This window comes from Durotheca rogersii (genome assembly GCF_024521655.1).
Source record: "Durotheca rogersii strain YMJ 92031201 chromosome Unknown GGS23scaffold_3, whole genome shotgun sequence".
In the NCBI taxonomy this organism is placed as follows: domain Eukaryota; kingdom Fungi; phylum Ascomycota; class Sordariomycetes; order Xylariales; family Xylariaceae; genus Durotheca; species Durotheca rogersii.
The window spans coordinates 1009325-1030141 of record NW_026251234.1 but is presented as its reverse complement, the minus strand read 5'-3'; the positions used below and the strand labels follow the sequence as shown (position 1 = coordinate 1030141).

At 56.1% G+C, this 20817-nt stretch overlaps 5 protein-coding genes across 5 annotated transcripts; 2 read left to right on the top strand and 3 right to left on the bottom strand.

The window, feature by feature from the left end:
- Positions 1-6606: 6606 nt before the first annotated feature.
- GGS23DRAFT_281201 (uncharacterized protein) lies at positions 6607-7311 on the bottom strand. The gene is made up of 3 exons (XM_051512553.1): positions 7112-7311; positions 6888-7032; positions 6607-6836 (listed from the first exon to the last, which is right to left on the bottom strand). The coding sequence occupies exons 1-3, from the start codon at positions 7165-7167 to the stop codon at positions 6696-6698; spliced, it is 342 nt and encodes a 113-aa protein (XP_051375361.1). The 5' UTR covers positions 7168-7311; the 3' UTR covers positions 6607-6695.
- A 2558-nt stretch (positions 7312-9869) lies between these two features.
- Positions 9870-12626, top strand: GGS23DRAFT_551437 (fungal-specific transcription factor domain-containing protein). The gene is made up of 5 exons (XM_051515352.1): positions 9870-10465; positions 10574-11238; positions 11496-11540; positions 11618-12322; positions 12456-12626. Exons 2-5 carry the CDS (start codon positions 10608-10610, stop codon positions 12548-12550), a joined length of 1476 nt encoding a protein of 491 aa, XP_051375360.1. The 5' UTR covers positions 9870-10465; positions 10574-10607; the 3' UTR covers positions 12551-12626.
- A 1868-nt stretch (positions 12627-14494) lies between these two features.
- GGS23DRAFT_551432 (uncharacterized protein) lies at positions 14495-15442 on the bottom strand. Its single transcript, XM_051515351.1, has one exon. The coding sequence runs from the start codon at positions 15044-15046 to the stop codon at positions 14693-14695; it is 354 nt and encodes a 117-aa protein (XP_051375359.1). The 5' UTR covers positions 15047-15442; the 3' UTR covers positions 14495-14692.
- Positions 15443-16254: 812 nt separating this feature from the next.
- Positions 16255-17126, top strand: GGS23DRAFT_551428 (uncharacterized protein). The gene is made up of 2 exons (XM_051515350.1): positions 16255-16454; positions 16535-17126. The coding sequence occupies exon 2, from the start codon at positions 16580-16582 to the stop codon at positions 16808-16810; it is 231 nt and encodes a 76-aa protein (XP_051375358.1). The 5' UTR covers positions 16255-16454; positions 16535-16579; the 3' UTR covers positions 16811-17126.
- Positions 17127-17850: 724 nt separating this feature from the next.
- GGS23DRAFT_280967 (uncharacterized protein) lies at positions 17851-19434 on the bottom strand. The gene has a single exon (XM_051512552.1). The coding sequence runs from the start codon at positions 19196-19198 to the stop codon at positions 17999-18001; it is 1200 nt and encodes a 399-aa protein (XP_051375357.1). The 5' UTR covers positions 19199-19434; the 3' UTR covers positions 17851-17998.
- Positions 19435-20817: the final 1383 nt, after the last annotated feature.

The following is a 20817-nucleotide window of genomic DNA, read 5'->3' as shown; positions in this document are numbered from 1 at the left end:
CTCAGTCTGGGATTCTGGGCTAAATAGATAGATCTCCTGTAATTTTATGCTGGATTGTGCACCTTACGGCTTTTTAAGCCAGGGGTGTGTTGGTCAGAAACCCTATTTCTCTGCTTCATTCTGGCTTGACCGGATCCCTTTCGATCAAGACGGTATCCCCCTGAAAGCAGCGAGGAACAAACAAACCGAGATCATTTCTTGAGCCTGCTTACATCGATACGATGAGAGGCAAGTGCTGAGAAAACCGGTATGTAAGAAGGTAATGCTGAATACCCTAATAAGCAAGCTAGTTAGTCAATGAGAGAAGAGAACACTCGTCGCGACAAAGCAGCGGTCTTGTTCTGGCCGAACCGATGGACAAAGCCGGCGAGCTCGGGTTTCTTTATTCATTGTTAAGAACCCCTTTCTTATGCTTGCCGTCAACGGGATTGTCTGATCATAAATACGAGGCAGAAGGACACTCCGCAACGACACACCTCACCAGCCACATCTCAGCACGTTAGGTTACTTATTCACTTTAATCTGAGCTCCCATTCCCCGATCAGGGCCCGACACCTGTTACCTGAAGTAAGTTAATCATTCTGCTATCGAGTCGCTAATGCCAAATATTAGCCGTTCAAAGACAAACCCGGCCGACCCGGGCACGACGTTTGACGATCCTAGAGTTCCTGACGCCACCCTAAAGGTCAAGTTTCCTACCCCGAGGTAGCCAAGTGTGAAAAGACAGGCGCCGCCTAGTTTAACTGGGGCCCACAGCGATTTGGACCGACAAGAAAGGAGAGAAGAGACGCCTTGAGATTTGCGTGCATTCGGTGTCGAATGCTTGTAATTCGGACTAAGCTAGGCACATGATAGGTAAGATCTACCCAACGTCATAGATGGCTGACCAGAGATAGAATATATGATGTGTGTACAGAGACCAAGGGCGTACGTAAGATGTAATAATAATGCTTACCAAAACAGTGCCTACCCAAACCCCTCTTGCCAACCTGACTACTAGGTATTTAGGTCCCGTGTGCGAACCCAGTTACAACTAAGCGTGTCGACTCGCGAGTTCGAGCTCAAGCCCCTGTGCCTGTCCGGAGCACAAAGAGACGGGACGCCCACGTTTACGCTGACCTACCTTTCCTTTGTTTTGCCCCCTTGCTCCCGCGCGCCCTCTCGCTAACTTTATACCGTGTTCTGGCGGCCTTGGTACTATCGCGCACTAGCGCACTTACGCATTTACCTTTGTCGCCGGGGAAAAGTTGGCGACAGCGCCCATGTGGGCTACGGGCGACCCGTGGCGGCACAGCTGCCGGTACGAGTGGGACAGGACCCGGAGGCCGAACGGGACCCGCGTGTCGACGACGAACTCGAGGTCCGTCCCGCGCCCGAGCCGGTCCCCGCCGCGGTAGAAGTAGCCGTCGAACCCGAGGAAGTAGTAGTAGTAGCGGGGGGGCTCGTCTGCCTCGCCTTCGGCTTTTCTGCTCCCGCTCCGCTTCTCCCTCGCTCGCCTGATCGCCTCTTTCCTATCCTCCCTCCTCCCTATCCTGTCTCCTCGTTTTTCTGCGCCGCCGCCGCTGCCGGACTTATCCTTGCCGCCGCTGGCGCCGCCGCTTATTCCGGCTCCGGCTTCCGCGTCATTGCTGCCGCCGGCGCCGCCGGCGCCGCCCTCCTCCTCGTCGAGCTCGTCCCCCTCGACCCGCCCCAGCCGCGCGATCAGCGGCCTCACCAAGTCCCCCGGCCCGGGCTCGGGCTTCTCGCCGACGGCCCACGGGCTTAACCGCACGCCCTCGAGCGCGGCGAGCTGCCGCAGCTCGCCCAGCGGCACGTCGCGACGCTGCTCGTGGAGCTGGCGCGCGCGCGCGCGCAGCGCCAGCATGAGGGCGTGCTGCGCCGGCGTGGACGCCATCTCGCGCTTCGTCGAGAGGCTCGTGCCGCTGGTGCCGCTGCCGCTGCCGCTGCTGGTGCCGGAGCCGCGAGACCCGCGCGACGACGACGACGACGACGAAGACCGCTGGCCTCGCCGCCGCCGCCGCCGCCGCCGCAGGCGCATGCGCAGCCGGCTGAGGGAGAGGGCCTGGCGGAAGTTGTGCGAGAGCTCGTCGAAGGCGCTGACCGTGCTCGTGAAGCCGGGGGTGCGGGAAGGCGCCTGCAGATCCGACGAGGGTGTGGCGCGGCTTTGGGTGGTGGTGGAGCCGGAAGATCGCCAGAAGGGGCGCCTCGAGGGCTGGGACGAGCCCGAGGCGCGGCCCGAGCCCGGACCCCGGGGGGAGGAGGAGGACGAGCCCGAACTGTTGAATGCCATATCAGGTTTCTTTTCCTCGCTACTCAGTTAAGCTTTCTTCAATTTACTCTTAAGGAGACAGACTAAGGGTGGTAAAGGGGTTACTCTCAAGCTCACGACAGCGAGTATCGAACCACACCTCCAGCCGATAGCCATTCCCCACCCCGGTCCCCCCCCGTTTCCTTTTAATCGGCGGCATTCAGATCGCACGGGTGGGGCTGTTCCAGAACCCGCCGGGTCGTTTCCCTGTGTTCCGAAGCCGACTTAGTGTTGCGGAACCGGACCGGTTGAGCGGAGGTGAGCGTGAACGGCACCGTTGTTCCGGACAAGCACGGCTGTTCCGCGAGAACGTTTTCACTTGGCTACTTTTGGTTCGGGGTATTACTGATTTTGTGACACAGGAGAATGCCAACTCTACGCTCCTAAGGCCGTTCAAGTCGCTACTAATCACATTGCAAACACTAACTAGTCTTGGAGGAGAGGACGTGGTAGGAAATGTGTAATTCGCCTATGACATTGTCGTGTGTTGTGTGTACGTGTAAGTGTCCATCCTCAACTTCCCCTATTCCGAGCCGGTCTGTCTGGGGCGTCTTATAGGTACGCCCGCCCTCAGCGAGCCGCTGCCGTCGAGAGGGTAGTGAGGCGAACTGGGCCTTACCTTAGGGGTGCTTCGGCGAGCGTATGCAGGACGGGACGTCCGATCCGCACCAGTCCTTGTTGTCGTCCTTCTGAGGGATATCGATGGGGGCACTTCTCTTAACCGAAGTGCTTCCGCCGTAGCCTCCATCGGGAAGTGGTTTGTTATCTCCGCCGGACGCGGTGCCTCCCTGGTTGCCCTGGCCACCTTGGGCGCTATAGTTGCCGCCACCCTGGGCACTGCTGTTGTTACCGTTGTTCGTCGACATATTCTTTGGTAGAGTAGATTAGGAGACTCGGGGTGGTGTCTTTTTTGGTTGGATGCTAATACTCCTGGATATTCCGTTGGTTTAGCTAATTCGCGGTTCGTGTCTGCTGAGTAGATGCCTAGGAAAAGGAGTAAGAAGATATTCTTAACCCATATTTGTACCTCTCTGAGACGCTGCGGAAACACGCATACCCTGAACAATGCTATTGAGACATTGTAGGATTAGTTCTATTTACGCCGACTCAACTTCACAATGCATTTCAAAAATCACCACCTTCTTTGGCCAAAACGTCTTTGTGAATTACCGTGTCGTTCGAAGGACAATAGAGCCGATACATTCTGGATAATACAAGTGTTGTGGCCCACAATGTTCTCATTGTTCATGAATGTCTCTAGGGATGACTTTTAACTCGTTCTAGCCCCTAATGAGTTCGATTCAACGTCGCCAGGCACGGAATAGGATCACACAGAGTTGTCAAAAGCAAATTCGAGTTGTGAATGAAGTGTATTAGAGTTGGTGATTTGGATCGCCAAGTAGTTCGCATTTGAGATACAACAATACTACAATAGTATCAAGTTAGCTGTTGCGCAAAGCGTAGACGCCTATATTCTACGACTTGACGTAGAGCTCGTAACGAACCAGTGACTTCCATTGCACTCGGGTGGGTTGTCGGAGACCTGGGTCTGAAATCCACGGTCCCTCTACCTATTATAGATATTATAGGCTTATATAGGTAGGATCGCCTACACGATATTAGCTCAATAATGTGAATTCTCGCGACGGTACGTAGGGGCCGAAAGGCGTACGTTGCTAGGTGTAAGACGTGGCTATGAATAGGGTTGGTTACTAAGAATATGTATAGTAACCTCTATTACGCTTATCATCTATGCTCTCTTCTAGCCCTCTTAGCTGCTCGCCTCACATAGATATCCCGTATTCGGGATCGATCCGCAGTACCCATTGTTTTGCCTAGGGGCTTGAGGTTCATACAAATCTCAAGCCTGCGGCGGCTGATGAGCTCGGCCTGAACTAATAATAAGCACGAGGAGGTGTTAGATCATATGATGACGGATCAGGGCATGCAACTGTCGATAAATGTAAGAATATTAGTTCCACCGTGAGTATGACTTTGCTCACATGCATGTGGCTGGTCGCTAAGGGATGTGGCAATAATATGTTCAACTCCATCTAGGAGACACCCAAGGTGGCTTTCACTTCACCGACAGTCTCCATATCCATGTCTGTTAGCTAACAACACCTATACGTCTGGGCAAAACCCGACAGGGTCCTGGGGGTCTATAGATAGACATTCTATTATACCGGAATAAACTCGGCATCGTCTTTTCTAACCTAGGTCGTTGATGCGCCGCGATCTTCATGCGTCTCGTGGCTTCGGTGGCAAGCCCGCAAGACCGCACTCCTGGAGTCATATAAACACTGCTTATTGAAGAACTGGTAGGTAACAACGCGTGTTAAGTCTCTAGGTAGGGGTACTGCGTATGCACGATGTTTATTTTTGTTCGAGGCTCGCGAATCGATCGAGAATGGGCAGTGCGGCCTTCCTTCAGATGCTGCCGAGGGCATTCGGGACCGACCCGGGGAGGCGTTGAATGGGGATGATGCCGTTGAACAACCGTATCTCGACCGCTACTTAGCGCTCTGCCTCTCTACCTTTTCTTTTCATTCTCTTGCTGCAGGTCATACTTATAAGCCTTGTCAAAACATATGATTTTGTTGCTCGTCGACACGGGATTCATATATTAATACGCGGCCGCATGTCGGCGTTAAGTGCGGGAACCGGCCTGGGCCAGCACCTGGTAGGTTCTATCCATGTCATAACTGCCAACATTAAGAGAATGCGATAATTCTTAGTATATCTATGCAGAGGCGCCATCTCATACCGGGTGGTAGCCAATGGGTAAAAAGACGCAATGGGCATCACTCGTCACTCCGGACAGCCGTGGATAGTCCCGCTTCAAGCCACAGTCATCCTTCTCTCTTGAACGGGAATGTAATACGCACGAGGGCCATGATTCCTGCACCGCTAGTCGTATAATCAGGTATTATGCGACTGCGTAGACGTTTCTCCGTGGAATCGAAAGGTTGGATTGCCAACAAAGTTCTCGGAGAGTTTGAGAGAATGCGACCATCATCTCATAGCTGTCCCTTGCTGTCCCCGACGCGGCCTAGCTGAACTCGTGGCCTCGGGTTCTGGATTCTTCTCATACGCGCTCCCCCCCTGGCGAAGACCGTAATCCGTGGAGCCCGCCGATTTCACCTCTTTCAGGCCTTCAAGGCATGACCCTGGGTTGTGAGAAATGGGAACAGTTATCGGAATGAAGGAAGGCGACATACGACGAACTGCCTGTTTGGTTTAGTACGCAGATATCTCTGGTGACAAAGGCCTCCAAATGGGCGTGCCTCTCCCATCTCCGCGGCCCAGATGCCGATATATTCCAATACATGGGTGGGTGGCGGAAGACCCCGACGGATACCTGGTCGAATCTGTTAAGAGTGTATGGGACGGCTGACAGCGGTGTTTGAGCTGTAGCTACGCTGCGATTGGTTCATGGCGCGGTTACATCGAGATGGGTTCCAGCACGGCTGGTGACCGGCAGGACCGCATTTGGTCCCCAAAAGGTGCGCCGGTGACTGAGTAGACGGTCGACTGGATGCCGTTGCCGTCGGAGAGAGGGGGAGAGGGAGAGAAGATGCAAAACTCGGTCGAGGCATGCCTGGATCGTAGTATTAGTTAGGATGTGGGACGTGACAGTAACGGTCGTCTTACGCAGGATCAATTACCTATGGTGCCTGACCTTGGCATGACCACTGTTCACTAATCTGTAAATATTGACTCCGCCCTATATTAATAACGATTTGGAGGTATTCCGCCCTCGGAGTGACATCCGAGGCAACACAACGCGATCGATCCGGACTATACTTGAGGTTATTCGGGACCACGGATAAGCACCCACCCCGCCGGACGGGGTTATGTGGTCCATAGTCATGGTGTTTTGTTTTTAGAACGCTGAGTAAGGAGTCCGACCCTGCCCTTTCGTCCTCGTCGATCCCCTTAGTCACCACCAAGATGATGCGGAATCTGACTCGGGGTCAGGCCGGCCTCCATTAGTTCCCCTCACACTCCCCTCAATACGACGAGCCGGTGGTTTACCGCTGGCATGACATGCAGCGATGCCGCCTTCATAGTACCAGATCGCCGGGACGACGTTCCTTGGCTCTTGGAACTGATTACCTGAAGAAGCTATAGAGCGCCCTTCCGCGATCAGACGATAATGCGGCGGGATTTGACACGGCCGGCAACAGACCCCGTACAAACCAAACATGACGAGGGCGTAGTTTTTATTTTAAAGAAAGGGCAGAAAAACGAGTCAAGACTAGAGCTCTGTGTGCAGCAATGCCCACGAGAGTACTCTTATGGGGTCTTACATACGTACCTACGTATACGCAGGCAAAGCGGCGTACATGCGTAGAGGTTCTACATGCCGAGACGGTGGTGGTCGCTACTCCGTTACGGCTCGCAAAGGCGGTAGGCGAAGGTGAGGATGCGAAGTTGTTCGCGGATGACATGCCACGACACTGCCGCTCCCCATGCAGGATTGGCAGGGCCGTCGGCCGAGGTGGAGGGAGGGGGCGTCCTGTTTCTAGAAGTCTTAGTAATTGCTCTGGATGAAATCCATGGCATAAGCATATACGACCCAACCAACTCCAACCCGCACGCTGCGACGCCACGAGTGCATTGACGTAACCCTCGGTCTAGACCGGGTTAGCGAAGACGACGTCGATCGAAAACCCCAGGATTGGGTCATCAGACTCTGGGGGGGGGGCGGATGCGGATGCCTAGGATGGGTTGGACGTCGAGAAGTAAGCCGAGACTGAGTGGCAGGAGAGGCACGATGCGGAGAAGGAATGGGCGAACCAGCATCGAGCATCCGCGACGACGAGGGTTCTCAGCAGCAGGGATGAAAATATCATCTAGGTTGGGATCGTGACGTGCCGTCTTCCGTCCGGCCCGGGATATGCCAGGAATCGTAGAACGAACGTGCCGTCGTTGTCGCCACCGCCGTCGTCTAGGGGGTGCCTAGCCGGGCACGTTGTGCAATTTTCCTCTTCTGCTCGCCTCGTACCCTACACCTGCGTAGAAATCGCCCAAAGCCCGCGCCCGGCTATCCCCCTCCTCTCCCTTTCCGCCCCCTCCCCACCCAGCCAGTCACTCCGGTTTTCACTCGGTCATCGCCTCGTCGCGTGTGCTCGGCATTCCCAATCACAACGTGCCTGCAGGTTCATGCCGGTGCCCGACGCCTTTCCATCGAGCATTCCTACTCCGCGCACCGGACCCCTGTTGCGCCACGGCATTTAAAGAGCTTAGTTGGACGGCTTGCGGGGTGTGTGGTGAGGGAGGGGTGGTGGAAAGGGGGGGGGGGGGGCGTGTTGAAGAGAGAGGGGTGGGTGGGCTCCATCCGATCACTGCTGGATCCTGTCCAGGATGGTGCCGGGTCGTGTTCTCCGCTTCACACATTCGCACATTTGTAGCGCGTTTATGTGCTTCTTCTTATTACATACCTAGCCTGATACGCCGACACCGCTTCCACCTGGATGTGCATTCCTGTCTGTCATTACCTACATGATGTGGGTAGCTCGTGGACTAGACTCACGATGGAGACGGCCAGCTCGTCTAGGCACCCCCCACTTAAGCCTGTGTGTATTCACGGCAGAGCGATCCCAAATTACGCTTTAGTTGGGGCGGCGATTATCCCTGTCATTATTCTTTTTTCTCACCGGCGGTGACGTGATGCTGAAGAGTCTGCGGGAAAAAAAAAAGGGGAGCGAGCGAGTGGTTGAGCGAGGGAGAGTCGAGTTGAGTCAGTAGTATTGGCGAGTTAGTTGACTGCCTTTAGTCAGTTAGGTGCTTGTCCATTGCCCTACCCGGCTACCCATGCTGCCTGACCCGCATGGCTCTTCCTTGGCCTTTCTCTCCTTTCCTTGCCCTGGAGGCAGTATCGAGATGCGCCCTGCGTGTCTACCATGTAATCTGTGCGTATTCTGCTCTCGATGCATGTGGTAGGTCGGTACGGTAGAGACAGGTTGGACGGGTGGGTTGCCGGATACCTAGGTAGGTGGGCGGTATGTGAGCAACAAGACCACGAGTCGATCCAGGGGTTGCCCAGACGAATCACACACAGATGGGTAATCATATATAAATATATCGTTGTTTATTTAATACCGCCGATTTCCGTACACACGTAGATATTATATCCATACAGCGAGCTAACCAACTCCGTAGACTCAGACGCCGGCTGGTAGGGAAGGATACCAGGTATCGGCAACGAAGGGGGGAGGGGATTATCTCGATAGGGATATGTCTGTGTGTTGTGTGCGTGCGTGCGTGTTATTATTTTTAATATTATTATGCCTGTATGATTGATTACTTACCTACTTGGTTCCCTTCTCTGTCTCTGTCTCTGTCTCTCTCTCACTCACACACATCTCTCTACCTCCCTATCTTGTCCACATCTGTAAAAAACACAATTCGATACTTGCCTCCATCCATCGTCATCCTCCCTCCCTCCCTTCCCCCCTAACCTTCTACCCATCCCATCCATCCATACTGGGACACTTGCACACATACATAACATCCATTATTCGCCTACACCGTTCTAATGGATTCTTTATCCTGCCCCCCTCGTGCCCCTGCCAATTGCAAACCCTGACTTTAAGAAAAAAATAAAAAATAAAATAAAAAGCAATTCCCTCCATCCTCTTTACCTTCTCCAATTTTTCTCTCCGATGGGGGAAAACCTGAATACCGATTCAACCCTTTAAAATCTAGTGAAGGAGGGGAGACGCACAGGAAAAGCACGAGAGGCAAGAGAGTTGGCGGTAGGAAGAAAAAAGAAGAGTTAAAAATAAGAAGAGACCAGGGCTTCCTCGGCTTCTTCAACGTGCCCCTCCATCGATCGCCATAATTTAATTACACCGTTCCTATTCCTGGCCTACTTGGACTTACACACTTACACCCACCTCTCTCTCTTGTCTCCTCTCACTCCCGTCCGTCCCGTCCCCCGTGCCGCATCGCCCCCCCCCCCCCCCCTCCCTCCATCCCTCCCCCGTCCTGGCTGGTTCCCTCTACAAATACCTACCTCCATACTTGGCAGCTCGAGGACAAGCCCACCACCACGACCCGACTCGTATTCCCGGATGCGCCCACCTCCGTCCGCGTCTTCAGCCTCAATTGAATCCTTCTGGGCCACGTAGCAGCCAGCGGCTCGCCGCGCACGCAGTTTCTTGTGCGAGGTAGCCGGTGTGGAGCGAGGAAGAGCGAGAGCGAGAGCGAGAGAGAGCGAGGCCAAGGCAGACGGTAGATGCGCATGTCGTCGTCGCAGGTCTCTCGGGCCTTGTCGTACGGCAGCGGAGGAAGACAGCCTGGAGATCCCAGCGTGGGCACGCCTGCAGCCTCAGCAACGCCGGGCCTGTCGCCAATCGCAATCCTGACCCCGGCGTCCGCAGGCACACTGTACGCCTCGCCCGATTCGGCAGGCCAGCTCTTCTTTGGCGGCGCCAAGTCGGAACCCGACGATGCCAGCAGCGGTAGCAGTGTCGCCCTCCCCCCTTTTGCCGAGCCGGCGAAGAAGAAGCAGAAGCGCAACAAGCCCACCCTCTCGTGCCAGGAGTGCGTCGAACGCAAGACCAAGGCAAGTTGCTGATCCTCGGCGCCTCCTCCGTCATTCCCGCTTCCCCCTCTCTCATCCTCCCCGCCATGCCTCTCTTCGTCCCTCTGCCGGAGTGCGCGTCACCGACGAATCGCATTCTGCCGCCTCCCATTTCTGCGTCGCCTGTGTATACCTATCCCCGTCGCCGTCGGTGCAATCCGTCTCCCTACTGCCTCTGCGGCTGCGTCGGTATCACGTAGCACCGCGCAGGAGACGTGCGCACCACGTGCGACAGCGCGCACCCGTCAGTCGCAGGCTGAACAAGATCCAAGCCGCCGCCCCCTCGCGCCTCTCCTTTTTATCCGCATCTGCCCGCCCCGATCCCGCTTCCGCGCCAGAACCTGCTGCTGACATGTCCTATCTCGAGTCTATAGTGCGATAGGGGACGACCTCACTGTCTAGCATGTTAGTCTATTGCAGCCATTTTCACCTATATGTATCGCCTAAGGCGCACCCCCCTTCGACGCATGCTAACATAGCTCCCCTCCTCCCCTCCTCCCCCCGCCTTCAGGTATCAAACGCCAAACCGAGTGCAAGTATGCGCATGTGGCAAACCTCCTCGAGTAAGCGCCTCTTTGCGAAGACAAAGCAACCCTCCCTTCCCCTCCCCTTTTTAGGGGGGTTTTCCCCCTTCCCAAAGTCCCGCAGCTAATCAACGCTGGGCGCGCCAGGGAGACGTCGCGGCCGGCTATCAATGGCCGCAGGATGACAAAGCCGCCAAAGAAAAAGGTGACGATGAGTGGAATGAAGCCCGCCGTTCCGAATATAGCAGACAGAGGTATGCTATCCGGTCGGACAGCTTCTCGTGGGTCCGTCGCGTCGTCAAGAGGGCTCCTCTCTAACGTATCTACATCCCGCCCCACAGCGTTCAACGTCTTCGGGATAGGCGCGGAGCATCCCTTTGCCAACTACTGGACTTGCGAGGGCGGGCTCCCCGAAGTCATCGGAGTCCTGCCCGACAAGTTACAGGCCGACATCTTGTTGAGCCAGTACTATGAATGCGTGGACCCCATCTACCCCATCATAGACCGCCACGCCTTCTACCTCGAATATGAGCAATTCTGGGCGCTGCAGGACGCCGAGAAGACCGACGCCGCCTTCGTCGGTCTTCTCTTCACCATGATGGCGTTAGGCACCCAGTTTGTCTCGACAACCAATGCGAGGGACCGCAAACAGACGTCCGAATTCTACGCCTCGGCCGGCAACCAGGCGTTACGCATGATGTCGTACCTGAATACGGCGTCGCTGCGCTCCGTCCAGGCTATGGTGTTGATCGGTTACTTCCTGATCAACGACAATCACGCCTCGGACGGTTGGGCTTTTTCCGGCTTATTACGTACGTGCATTTCCGCATTACACCAGCACCAAGCGCCCGTCCCCCCGTCCCTCCCCCCCTACCTCCCACTGTCTCTACTTCTCCTATTTTACCCCATCTACCCCTATCCGGGAGCCTGCGGCTCTCGTATGGAACTAATGCTAGGAGCTTTCGCACGCATCGAGCAGTGCTCGCGACACTGATATCCTATTACGGAGGCACCGGACGCAAGTTAAGGGGGAGGGAGATGATCACTAACGCTACGTGTTAAATCGCAGTGAGGCAAGCTTATGCGATGGGCCTGCACAGGGACCCAAATCTCGGTAGGCCCTTCGTAATAGTCGATGGCTACGTTGGCGAGCGGTTCGAGAAGCTGACGGGAAGTAAATCTTGGCTCTAGTCATCCCCAACGGGAGCGCGTTCGAAAAGCAACAGCGGCGTAAGCTCTGGCAGGCCGTCCTCGTCCAGGACACCTTCCTCACCGTGCTGCTCTCGCTGCCCCCCAACGCGACGCATACGGACGTCAAGGTGGACGACTTCGTCGACGACCCTACGGGCGCGGAGCCGGACCTGACCGATGCCGCGTACCTGCGCGGGACCTGGATGCTGGCGAACCTGGTGCAGGAGACGATCTCGAGCCCGCGGTCGCTAGACGTGCCGATATGCGCGACGCAGCGGCAGAAGTCGAAGCTGGTGGCGGACTTCCGGGCGGTGTACCGGTCCTTCCCAGACGTTTTCCGGTCGTGGGATCAGGAGAGCATCGCACAGCTCGCGTGTACGAACAAGCGGGCGGTGCGGCAGACGCTCTTCCTCAGCAGCAACTACTACCACAATCTCATGCTCGTGCACGCGTCCGAGAGCGCCGACGTGCCGGTTAATGTGCGCGCGACGCTCGAAGCTGCCCACGAGGCTATCGCCAGCTTTTTTGTCCTCTTCACCCTCTTCGACACCGAGGCCCGCGTCTGGTGGGTCTTCCACCACCGCGCGTTCCTCGAGGCCCTCTGCATCGGCAACGTCCTCCACGAGGCTGCCCATGACCCCTCCGCGGCCGCTGCCGACCAGTTCTTCCGAGACCCCGTGTTCGCTAGGGCCAGGGCCGACATAAGTACGTGGCGCCTTAACCTCCCCCCCTTATCCACCCCGCATACATACCTAGGCCCCACATCCTATACCTCTCACCCCCTTTTTCGTCACTTTTTCACCAGTCTCGGCTCCCGATGCTAACATGTACGCTTCAGCCCGCATGGTCCAGATCCTCAAGGTAATGGCGGACGGCGAACAAGGCACCGAGGACGCCAGGACGCGGGTGGCCGTACTGAGCGAGTTCCTGTAGGTGACGTTACGACATTATCCAAAAAAGGGGAGGGAAGAAAAGAAGGGGGTATACAAGTAACGGTAACCCCTGCCACCGAGGTTTGTGTACGATGACGTACGTCTATATTCTCTTTTTTTTTTTTCTTTTTTCGATAGAAGGACATAGGAGGCGGGAAAGACTTGGGTCGGGAGACGCGCCGGGGGTGGTCGGTTTGATCCGGCCCACGTTGCGGTATAGATGTTATGTAATGATATCACGAAACAAGAGAGAAAAGAAAAGATGTCCTTGTGGGATATGTATATCTGGCCCACACCTTCGAGGGAAAAAACACAAAGGGGGAGAAGAGGTGTGGAGGGGGGGAGGGCAGGGCCCGTTTTCCAGCATCCCAAGGAGTGGCGCAGCGGCGCCTGTCTATCCATCTATCCATCGTCAAACTACTCGATCAACTGGGTAGGGCCGTGGATGAGGCCACGAGAGCTATAGATGCGCCAGCCAACAGCCACTTCTTGCATATCATGTAGTCGAGCCCGGTCTTAACTGGCCAGCGTCGCCGGGAGGAAGGGAGGAAGCGGTTCCCCACCTGTAAGGGAGACCATCGTCTCTCGCGCGGATGACAAGGTAGCAGGGCCGAAGAGAGACGGCTACCAGCCGGATGAGGCAGACACGGCAGGCTGCGCGTATGGCCGCTGGCCATGCCCCGGAGGCTCTGGCCGCAACGCGGATCGCGAACACAGAACCGCCACGCCCACATAGAGAGGGCCAGAGAAAGAGAGATTCAGGGGGGCTTGTCGCACAAACTTGTAGATGGTAGGCAAGCCAGTCAACCACTATCGCTGCACGCGCCGACCTCGGCCCCAGGTGCTAGAAAGTTGGCAGGGCGATGTGGACAGCTACGTGGGCGTACGTAGTAAAGACTGGAGAAGTATTCTCGGTGAGCGAGGAGGGTGGGTAGCATCGTGGCCACTATATAATCGGTACCTACCATGCACACACAATAGCCTGGCATCCGGTGGCGGCGTGGACTTACCGGGAACGACGGGGACACCTGGAAGGGAGAAGACGGGCAGCTCTATACCTCGGGATTAGGACACACGGAAGGGGTGAGTGGGTATAGGCGTACGATCCCCGCCCCCCTTTCGCCCTTAATATTCCCCTGCCCTGCATATGGGAAGGGCCGGTTCGGCGTTTACCAGCGCACGGAGATGGGCGACGCGCAGGGGTTCGGCTTTGCCGACCACGGGGTGCACGAAGTAAAGAGCAGTTGTCCTCTATAGAGGCGATCGAGGCGCCGAAGTAGCGAAGAGGTGGCGGTGGCCCCCTGTACGACGGGCCTCACTTACACCGAGTCATCCGCCGGCGGTCACGTTCCCGGGTAGGGGGAGGGCTGGTCCCGTCCGTCCTTGCGCGGGCACATGGCCGGCTCAGCAGATCCCGGCGGCGAAGAAAACGCTAGTTCAGGGCGATCGATACTTGCACACCATTAGCTAAGTACATAATATCCCACGCGGGCGCGCGCTCTCGGCCAGCCGGCCCTCCTCTCCTCAGCCCCACGACCGCCCCCAGCCCAACTCGACCGTCCTGTCCACACGCTTGAGACTCAACAAGGGCGAGAAGAGGGGCGGGGGGGGGGGAGAAAGTGGCTGGCTGAAGAGACGAAGCACCGCGTCAGACGAGCCGCCGTCAGTCGAGCAGAGGTGGTCAGACGTCCTCGGTCTCGAGCCCTGCGCGCGCGGAAGCTGCAAGCGAATGGGCAGGACTGACAAGCAAGCGAAGAGGCCAGCACTCCGATTGTCTCGAAGTCCCATATACACAGGTATCCGGCGGAGTTGGCCGCGGGTCCGCGGCGCTCTGTCGGCAACGAAAAGGGGGAGGGGGGGGATCGACCAACGCCGAAGCACCGAGGCGCAAGCGAGCCAGCGAGAGGGCGAGGGCGAGGGCGAGAGCGAGAGCGAGAGCGAGAGACAGAGAAAGAAGAGAGACCCGTCGGGCTGAAGCACCAACATACATAACATGCGTACAACTCAGTAGCGTTTACGGCCCGAGGGAGAGGGGACGTCTATTGGTCGTAATTCGTTAGGGCCTATGTACGTTGGTAGGTACGATGATGCGAAGGAGGACGACGTACGCCAGCGACGTGGACGGTTCGAGATGGCGGGCGCGTCACAGCCAACGTCGTCTCCATTTTCCTGTCTTCATTTTGTTTTCCTTGGGCAATTTCGCCTCCGCTGTCGGGCCAATCCGGGTCCTCGTCACTCCTGTCATCTCTTCGCAGTCGCGACCGCGACTCCGGTCAGGTGGGATGAGGGCGAGGATGAGGACGGGGATTATGGAGATGAAGGCAGGGTGACGACGCGTCCACTCATCCCGACGGCCATCCCGCCCAACCCCCGAAGCCTCAGCACATTTCGATTCGCTGTCGCGCCGTCGCCGGTACGAAGCAGCAGCATCAGGGAAAGGAAAAAAAAGAAAAAAACAAAAGAACAAACAGGAAAGACGGCGAGCGGATGTATACATCCGCGGTGTGCCAACATCGTTACCACCACTTACATGCCTTCGCAGCTAGCCCGAGTTGTTGCTGCTATCCATCTGCGTCTCCCGCCTCATCCTCCTCCATTTGATTTCTTTTTTCGATTACTCCAGGTACCTTATTCTCTCGCCTTCCGTGCCGAGATGAGTTCCCTCTCCCCCTCACCCGTTTCCCCAATCCGCCGCGGCCGCCACCACACCCCTCCCTCTTCCTGCATCGGCTCTCTTGCCGTGTTCGTGAATCTGCCAGCCTGCGATAAATATAACTCACCCCTCCCCTCGCTCCCGATCCGGAACGGGCAAGCGAAAAGGCGCTCACGTGAAAAGAAGGGATACTTACCTATGCATGGACATATATGTGTCTATATATATAAATATATAGAGGTAGTTCTATGTCAATCCATCTATCTATCTATATATATCGTATATAGTACCCGTCTTATAGGCACGCATGCGGCAAGCAGGATAGATCTAAGTACCTACTTACTTACCTACGTACCTACACAGTCACGTCTACCTAATCTACCGAAATAAAGCAAGCCAGAACGTATCTACCTATGAGCACACACGCAGCATCGGCAGGATCGGCACGTTCGCCCCTCGCGCAACCCTCTCCCCCCCCCCGGGGGCGCGACCAAAAGGTCCGCCCCAATGGCGCCCCGCCGAGAGGGATCGGGGCTGAGGCCAAGATAGGAACGGACGAACGAACGGCAGTAGGAGGCAGGTACCTAAGAGACAAGGAAGCGCGTGCGGAGGCAAGTAGATGCGAGATGAGAACGTCAGGCGACGAGGGGTTGGGGGGGAGGAAAGAAAAAAAGGAAAGGAAAGGAAGGGAAAGGAGCAGAACAATACCTAGGCAATAATGGCAGTAGAAACGAAATGAAAACACGGGAAATGTAACATCGCGCCAACAGCTCCAGCGGCAGCACCCACAACCCGCGCCCGCCTCCGCCGCCGTCTCCCGCTCTTTGCGTGCGTGCGTACGTAGGTACATACACGCCTCGCAGACAGGCAGGCAGGCAGGCAGACGGGTAGAGCCTTGCTGGAAGCGTCCGCGCTCTCTTCCCGCGGGACGCCGTCGCTCAGCGCGCGGCGGGCGGGGGGGGGGGGGGGCTAGCTACATACGTCGCGGCGCGCAGTCGAGCGGACTTGTCCACCTACCTACCAACCAACCTACCCACCTTACCTTGTCGGCGGGGGTGGAGAGGCAGAGGTATGTACTATCTGTACAGGCGAGTATACCGCGATCCCCGCGGCGCCTAAGGCGGGCTAAGCCTACCGCCTACTACCTACCCACCTACCTAGGTACCTAACCTCGCGCGTACGAAGCATACCTACAGGCCGCGAGCGAGGCGCGGCGAGGCGAGACGAGGCAAGACGAGACGGACCCGGCGCGGCGAGCAGAGCAGAGCAGAGCAGAGCAGAGCAGAGCAGAGCAGAGCAGAGCAGAGCAGAGCAGAGCAGAGCAGAGCAGAGCAGAGCAGAGCAGAGCAGAGCAGAGCTCAGAGGTTCCAGATACCCATGGAGTCGCAGTCGCCCCCGCTAGCACAACAGGTACGACGACAGCCAGCTGCCCGCCCTCGAGCTGCTCTCCTCTTATCATCTCTCTTCCCCCCTACAGTCGCAGCCGAGTTATGCCTGCCCCCCCCTCCCCCCTCCTCTTCAAGTGACGATGACGACGATGAGGTTCCCGCTCGGCTCGGGGCTTCCCGTGCCCCTTGCCGCGTGGGCACTTACCCGCCACCCCTGTAGTGCCGCTCCCTAGCTGGTCAAGTACCTACCTAACCTACCTATCTCTGGTGTAAGGGGTCGTATAGATACCTACCCGTAGATTAGGTAGGTTAGATATATAGATCAAGACATATAGATACAACAGCTATGTGCATGCAACGTCGCCTGGGATGTGCGAGGCCAAAGTTATATAGAGAGAGAGAACACGAGAACATGCCGGGCGTTCGTCAGCCCCGAAAGCGAGCGCGCGGCGAGGTAAAAAGAGCGTCGGGTCGTAGCTAGTTCAAGTAATTCACCTAGGCAGGTAAGTGGTATTGGCCGGCCTGTTCGGTGCAGGTCGGCGGCTACTACAGTCCACCCACCCCCTTTTCTGGGTCCTCCCCTCCCGCTCCCCTCTCCCACACGGTATAATACCGGTTTCTTACCGAGTCCGAGTCTACGCAAGATGAATTCTCGAGGAGGGTCTTGATATTAAGAGGTTTATACATAAAATAGGCAGGCATACGCATACGTACATACGTACATGCGTACATACCGCGCACACATGTACTGCCGTTCGCTCGGCCGTGAATGATGGGACACCCGTGGACCCATGAAAGCCGTGTCGGCCCTGTGACGGTTCGGTCTGGGTTTCTCGACCAACTGCCCATTCCCCAAAGTCGTTGTCCCTTTGCCCGTCTCCTTTCCACATGCCCTTCCCCTTCGATCCCCTTTACCCCAGCCTAACTCCGAGCACCTGTCGAAAGAGTAGAAAATGCTGATGCGTGCCATTTTTGCTCGTCCGTCGTCGGCACTGCAAGGAAAAAAAAAAACCCCCCGAAAAAAGCGAAAGAGGGTGAGTATGATTCGGGCGACACCAGATCTAACTATGGACCGTTTTAATTTTAGAATGCAGTCATCTCGTCGGTGCATAAAATAAAACACCAGAGGAAAGGGTGGTCATTTTTCTGTCCAACGAAAAACCCGACTCCGTCGCGATGCGGACACGTAGGTAAACAGCTCCCAACAGGAAATACACAGTACGTATATGTATATATATGTATGTGTGTGTGTGTGTGTGTGTGTGTGTGTGTGTGTGTGTGTGTGTGTGTGTGTGTGTGTGTGTGTGTGTGTGTGTATGTGCAGTATTAGATGGGTATGTAGAGTGTAGTATGTTGCCTGAATCCGCGAGTCGCACGGAAAAGAACGTAGCGTGACCGTGTCTCCGTTCTAAGAGCTAGGGCCGTTCGCAGCAGGCTCGGTAGCTTTCTCAGCTGGCTGGATGTAATCCATATCCTGAACCCCCTCGTCCTCAACGTCTACGCTCTCCTTCTTTGGGGGGCAAGGCGTCTTGGAGCCGCAGGCGCCGGCCTCCCTCCGCATCATCATCGGGCGGTAACTTCGCGACCGGATGGGCGCGGGGGGACTGGAGCTGCTTGTGCTTTCCGTCGAAGGCCGCGCCAATTCCTTGTCGGCGGCCTCCTTCGTCTGCGAGAGACGCTTCTTTATCTTCTCAATTTCGTCGCTACAGTCTCCCTCGCGGAGAAACTGGTGCGCGCCGTGTTCGCACATGCCCTGGACGAACTCGAGGCCCCTATCAAGTTCCTCCCAGATGTCGGCTTGGTCTTGGAACGAGCCTAGCCCGCCAGCCAGCCCAGACCTAGACGCCATCTGCCGAGACCCCATTTGCCGCGTACTTCTAAACCTCAGCATGAGCTCTTCTGGCCCAGCCGGCTTAGCCTTCGGGGTTGCGGCCTCGAGACCGGTAGCGCCGTTGCTGGCTCCGGCTTTCAGGTCGCCCTGGCTCTCGTTGTCGTTATTGTCGTCGTCCTCATCGTCGGGCATGTCGAGTTCGGCTAACCTCTTGATCTGAACCATCTTAGCTGCCAACTTCGCCTTTCGCATCGAGTTCCGCTGCTGCGATACAAATTTAACCAGCTCTTCAAAGAACGACTGCACGTAGCTGTCGTAGTAGACAATGATCATATTTCGCGATCTGTATTTCGGTATACCGTGTTCGACGCTGACCATGGATTCCGTCTTGTGGCGCCTGCGAACCGTCGCGCGTACTCTTCTTTGCGCCGCCGCCACGACCTCGTTCTTCTGCTGGAGCGAGGACTTAGATTTAGGCTCGCTCACGGGGCTCGAAGGAGGTTCGACGCCGTCTTGTGGCTGGGCGTTGGGTCGTCGGGACGGAAGCGGGGCCGGATGACTATCGACGGCGTCCGTAGGCAGAATTGTCGGGCCTTCATCTCGCGGTTTCAGAGATTCGGTTGACCCGCGGTTCCTGATGGAACGTGCGGAGGATTTATTCTCGGATAGGCTGGCCAGATCCAGCTGGCGTTGCTCGATTTGTCCATTAAGATCGTCGAGGCGTTTGAGCCAGTCGGGGATATTGTCGACTAAAGCCCTCAGGGAATCCTGCGCCATCTTTTGAGAAAAAGAGCCGAGAAAAGAGGGGGGAGACGGTTCCGGATTCTGTTCGAAAATACAACGGGAGAAGGAGCAGTGTTCGATCCCTACCCCAACATCTGATGACGTTGGCTAGGGGAGGCTGTCGGACTCGGTGCGAGCAGGTGAGCAGAGGAGGAGGAGGAGGTTAGATGGGTAAGGTGGGATGTAGTGCGTATAGATATGTGGTGTGCGTAGCTGGATGGTTGGCGAGCTAGATATGTCAACGGAAAAAAAATGGATGCAGCCGATGGGTAATTGGCATTGGGCCAGCCAAACATGCACCCAGAGGACCGCTACGAGGGATAACTCGAGGCCGGGTTCCAATTCGATCTCGCTATTCTGCGTGCCTATTTCAATGGCAGGAAGCGTCGGGAGTGCAGGCCAACCAGCGTTTTGGTTTGCTGGCACGATAAAGGACAGAAGGGGCCTAGAGAACTGCGCTTCGAATCAAGAGAAGGGGGAGTAGTAATTCAGGCGGATAAGGCGGGGAGGAGGAGTAGGAAAGGAGCAGGAGAGAAGGCGATGGGCAGCGATGGGCGCGACGAGCGTAAAATGGATACAAATGGCAGCGAGACGGGGGAGGAATCGGATCGAGTGGAAGTAAGAGAACCGGAGTTGGTTGTATGCAGTGTTGGAAGACTGTGAGAATTCCAATTGACACTTGAATTCACGTCTTGTGGGGTTGGGGCCGTTGGCAGCTCCGGTTGGCTTGGGCGGACGCATGGCCGAAAGCTTAGGTACCCAGGGCTGTCCGGTGCAGGGACGCACCTAAGTACCTCTAAGGTAGGTACCTCCTAACCTACCTACCTACCTAGGTAGGTTGGTAATATGGGGTCGGGTACGCTGTCGATAGGGAGGTATGGCTGGGTTCGCAGCTTATACGACGGTGATTACCTGCCTGCCTGCCTGCCTGCCTGCCTGTACCTACCACCGCAACGGGAGGTACCCAATGTACGTGCTCTCTCCATACCTGTACATATAGCACGCCTGGTATACAATTACACAGGCAGGGAGGGTTATAGCTACTCGTATGATCGGGGGAGAGAAATACAGGTACCTAGGTAGCATCGCAACAATGCCCTTTTAAAGTGTTTACCTCTACGTGGAAGAAGATACATCTATTGGGTACCTCCTCTTGCTTCTCGCAATCGAACAAATGGACCGCAAGCGGATACCGAGAGGAGACAACTAGCGGGATCCAGTGTTCTTCTTCTTTCCTCTCGCTGCCTTCGTCCCATGCATATGAGTAGAGACGAAGTACATGTCTCGAGCATAACCTACCTCTAGGCATAAATGGGCCATATATTAGAGGTACCTAGGTACCTAATGCACCCAACGTACAGAGTTACACGTTTCCGGGATTAAACTTGCTAGCCTGTTACTGCCCCCCCACTTCAATATGGGGTCGAAAGTACTCTTCTCACCTCCCCTTCGCACAGAAGATACGAAGAAAGAAACATATAGGTTATTGTGCAGCTTATGAATTTTATCTTGTGAACCCGCACGCTCACGTCGGTGTAGCTGGAGCTGCACAGTTAGATTTCTCCTCTAGACGGGAACACGAGCGGCGTGTAGGTAACGTACTTCCCCTTAAG

What these genes read in the sequence shown, in the direction of transcription:
- GGS23DRAFT_281201 (XM_051512553.1), bottom strand. Translation starts at nt 7,167, where the DNA reads ATGATATTTTCATCCCTGCTGCTGAGAACCCTCGTCGTCGCGGATGCT. An exon ending in GTCGCGGATGCTCGATGCTG is followed by an intron (nt 7,033 to 7,111) that starts GTTCGCCCATTC and finishes AACCCATCCTAG; the next exon opens with GCATCCGCATCCGCCCCCCC. An exon ending in GGGTTGGAGTTGGTTGGGTC is followed by an intron (nt 6,837 to 6,887) that starts GTATATGCTTAT and finishes TAAGACTTCTAG; the next exon opens with AAACAGGACGCCCCCTCCCT.
- GGS23DRAFT_551437 (XM_051515352.1), top strand. Translation starts at nt 10,608, where the DNA reads ATGACAAAGCCGCCAAAGAAAAAGGTGACGATGAGTGGAATGAAGCCC. An exon ending in GCACAGGGACCCAAATCTCG is followed by an intron (nt 11,541 to 11,617) that starts GTAGGCCCTTCG and finishes TCTTGGCTCTAG; the next exon opens with TCATCCCCAACGGGAGCGCG. An exon ending in TAGGGCCAGGGCCGACATAA is followed by an intron (nt 12,323 to 12,455) that starts GTACGTGGCGCC and finishes TGTACGCTTCAG; the next exon opens with CCCGCATGGTCCAGATCCTC.
- GGS23DRAFT_551432 (XM_051515351.1), bottom strand. Translation starts at nt 15,046, where the DNA reads ATGTATACATCCGCTCGCCGTCTTTCCTGTTTGTTCTTTTGTTTTTTT.
- GGS23DRAFT_551428 (XM_051515350.1), top strand. Translation starts at nt 16,580, where the DNA reads ATGGAGTCGCAGTCGCCCCCGCTAGCACAACAGGTACGACGACAGCCA.
- GGS23DRAFT_280967 (XM_051512552.1), bottom strand. Translation starts at nt 19,198, where the DNA reads ATGGCGCAGGATTCCCTGAGGGCTTTAGTCGACAATATCCCCGACTGG.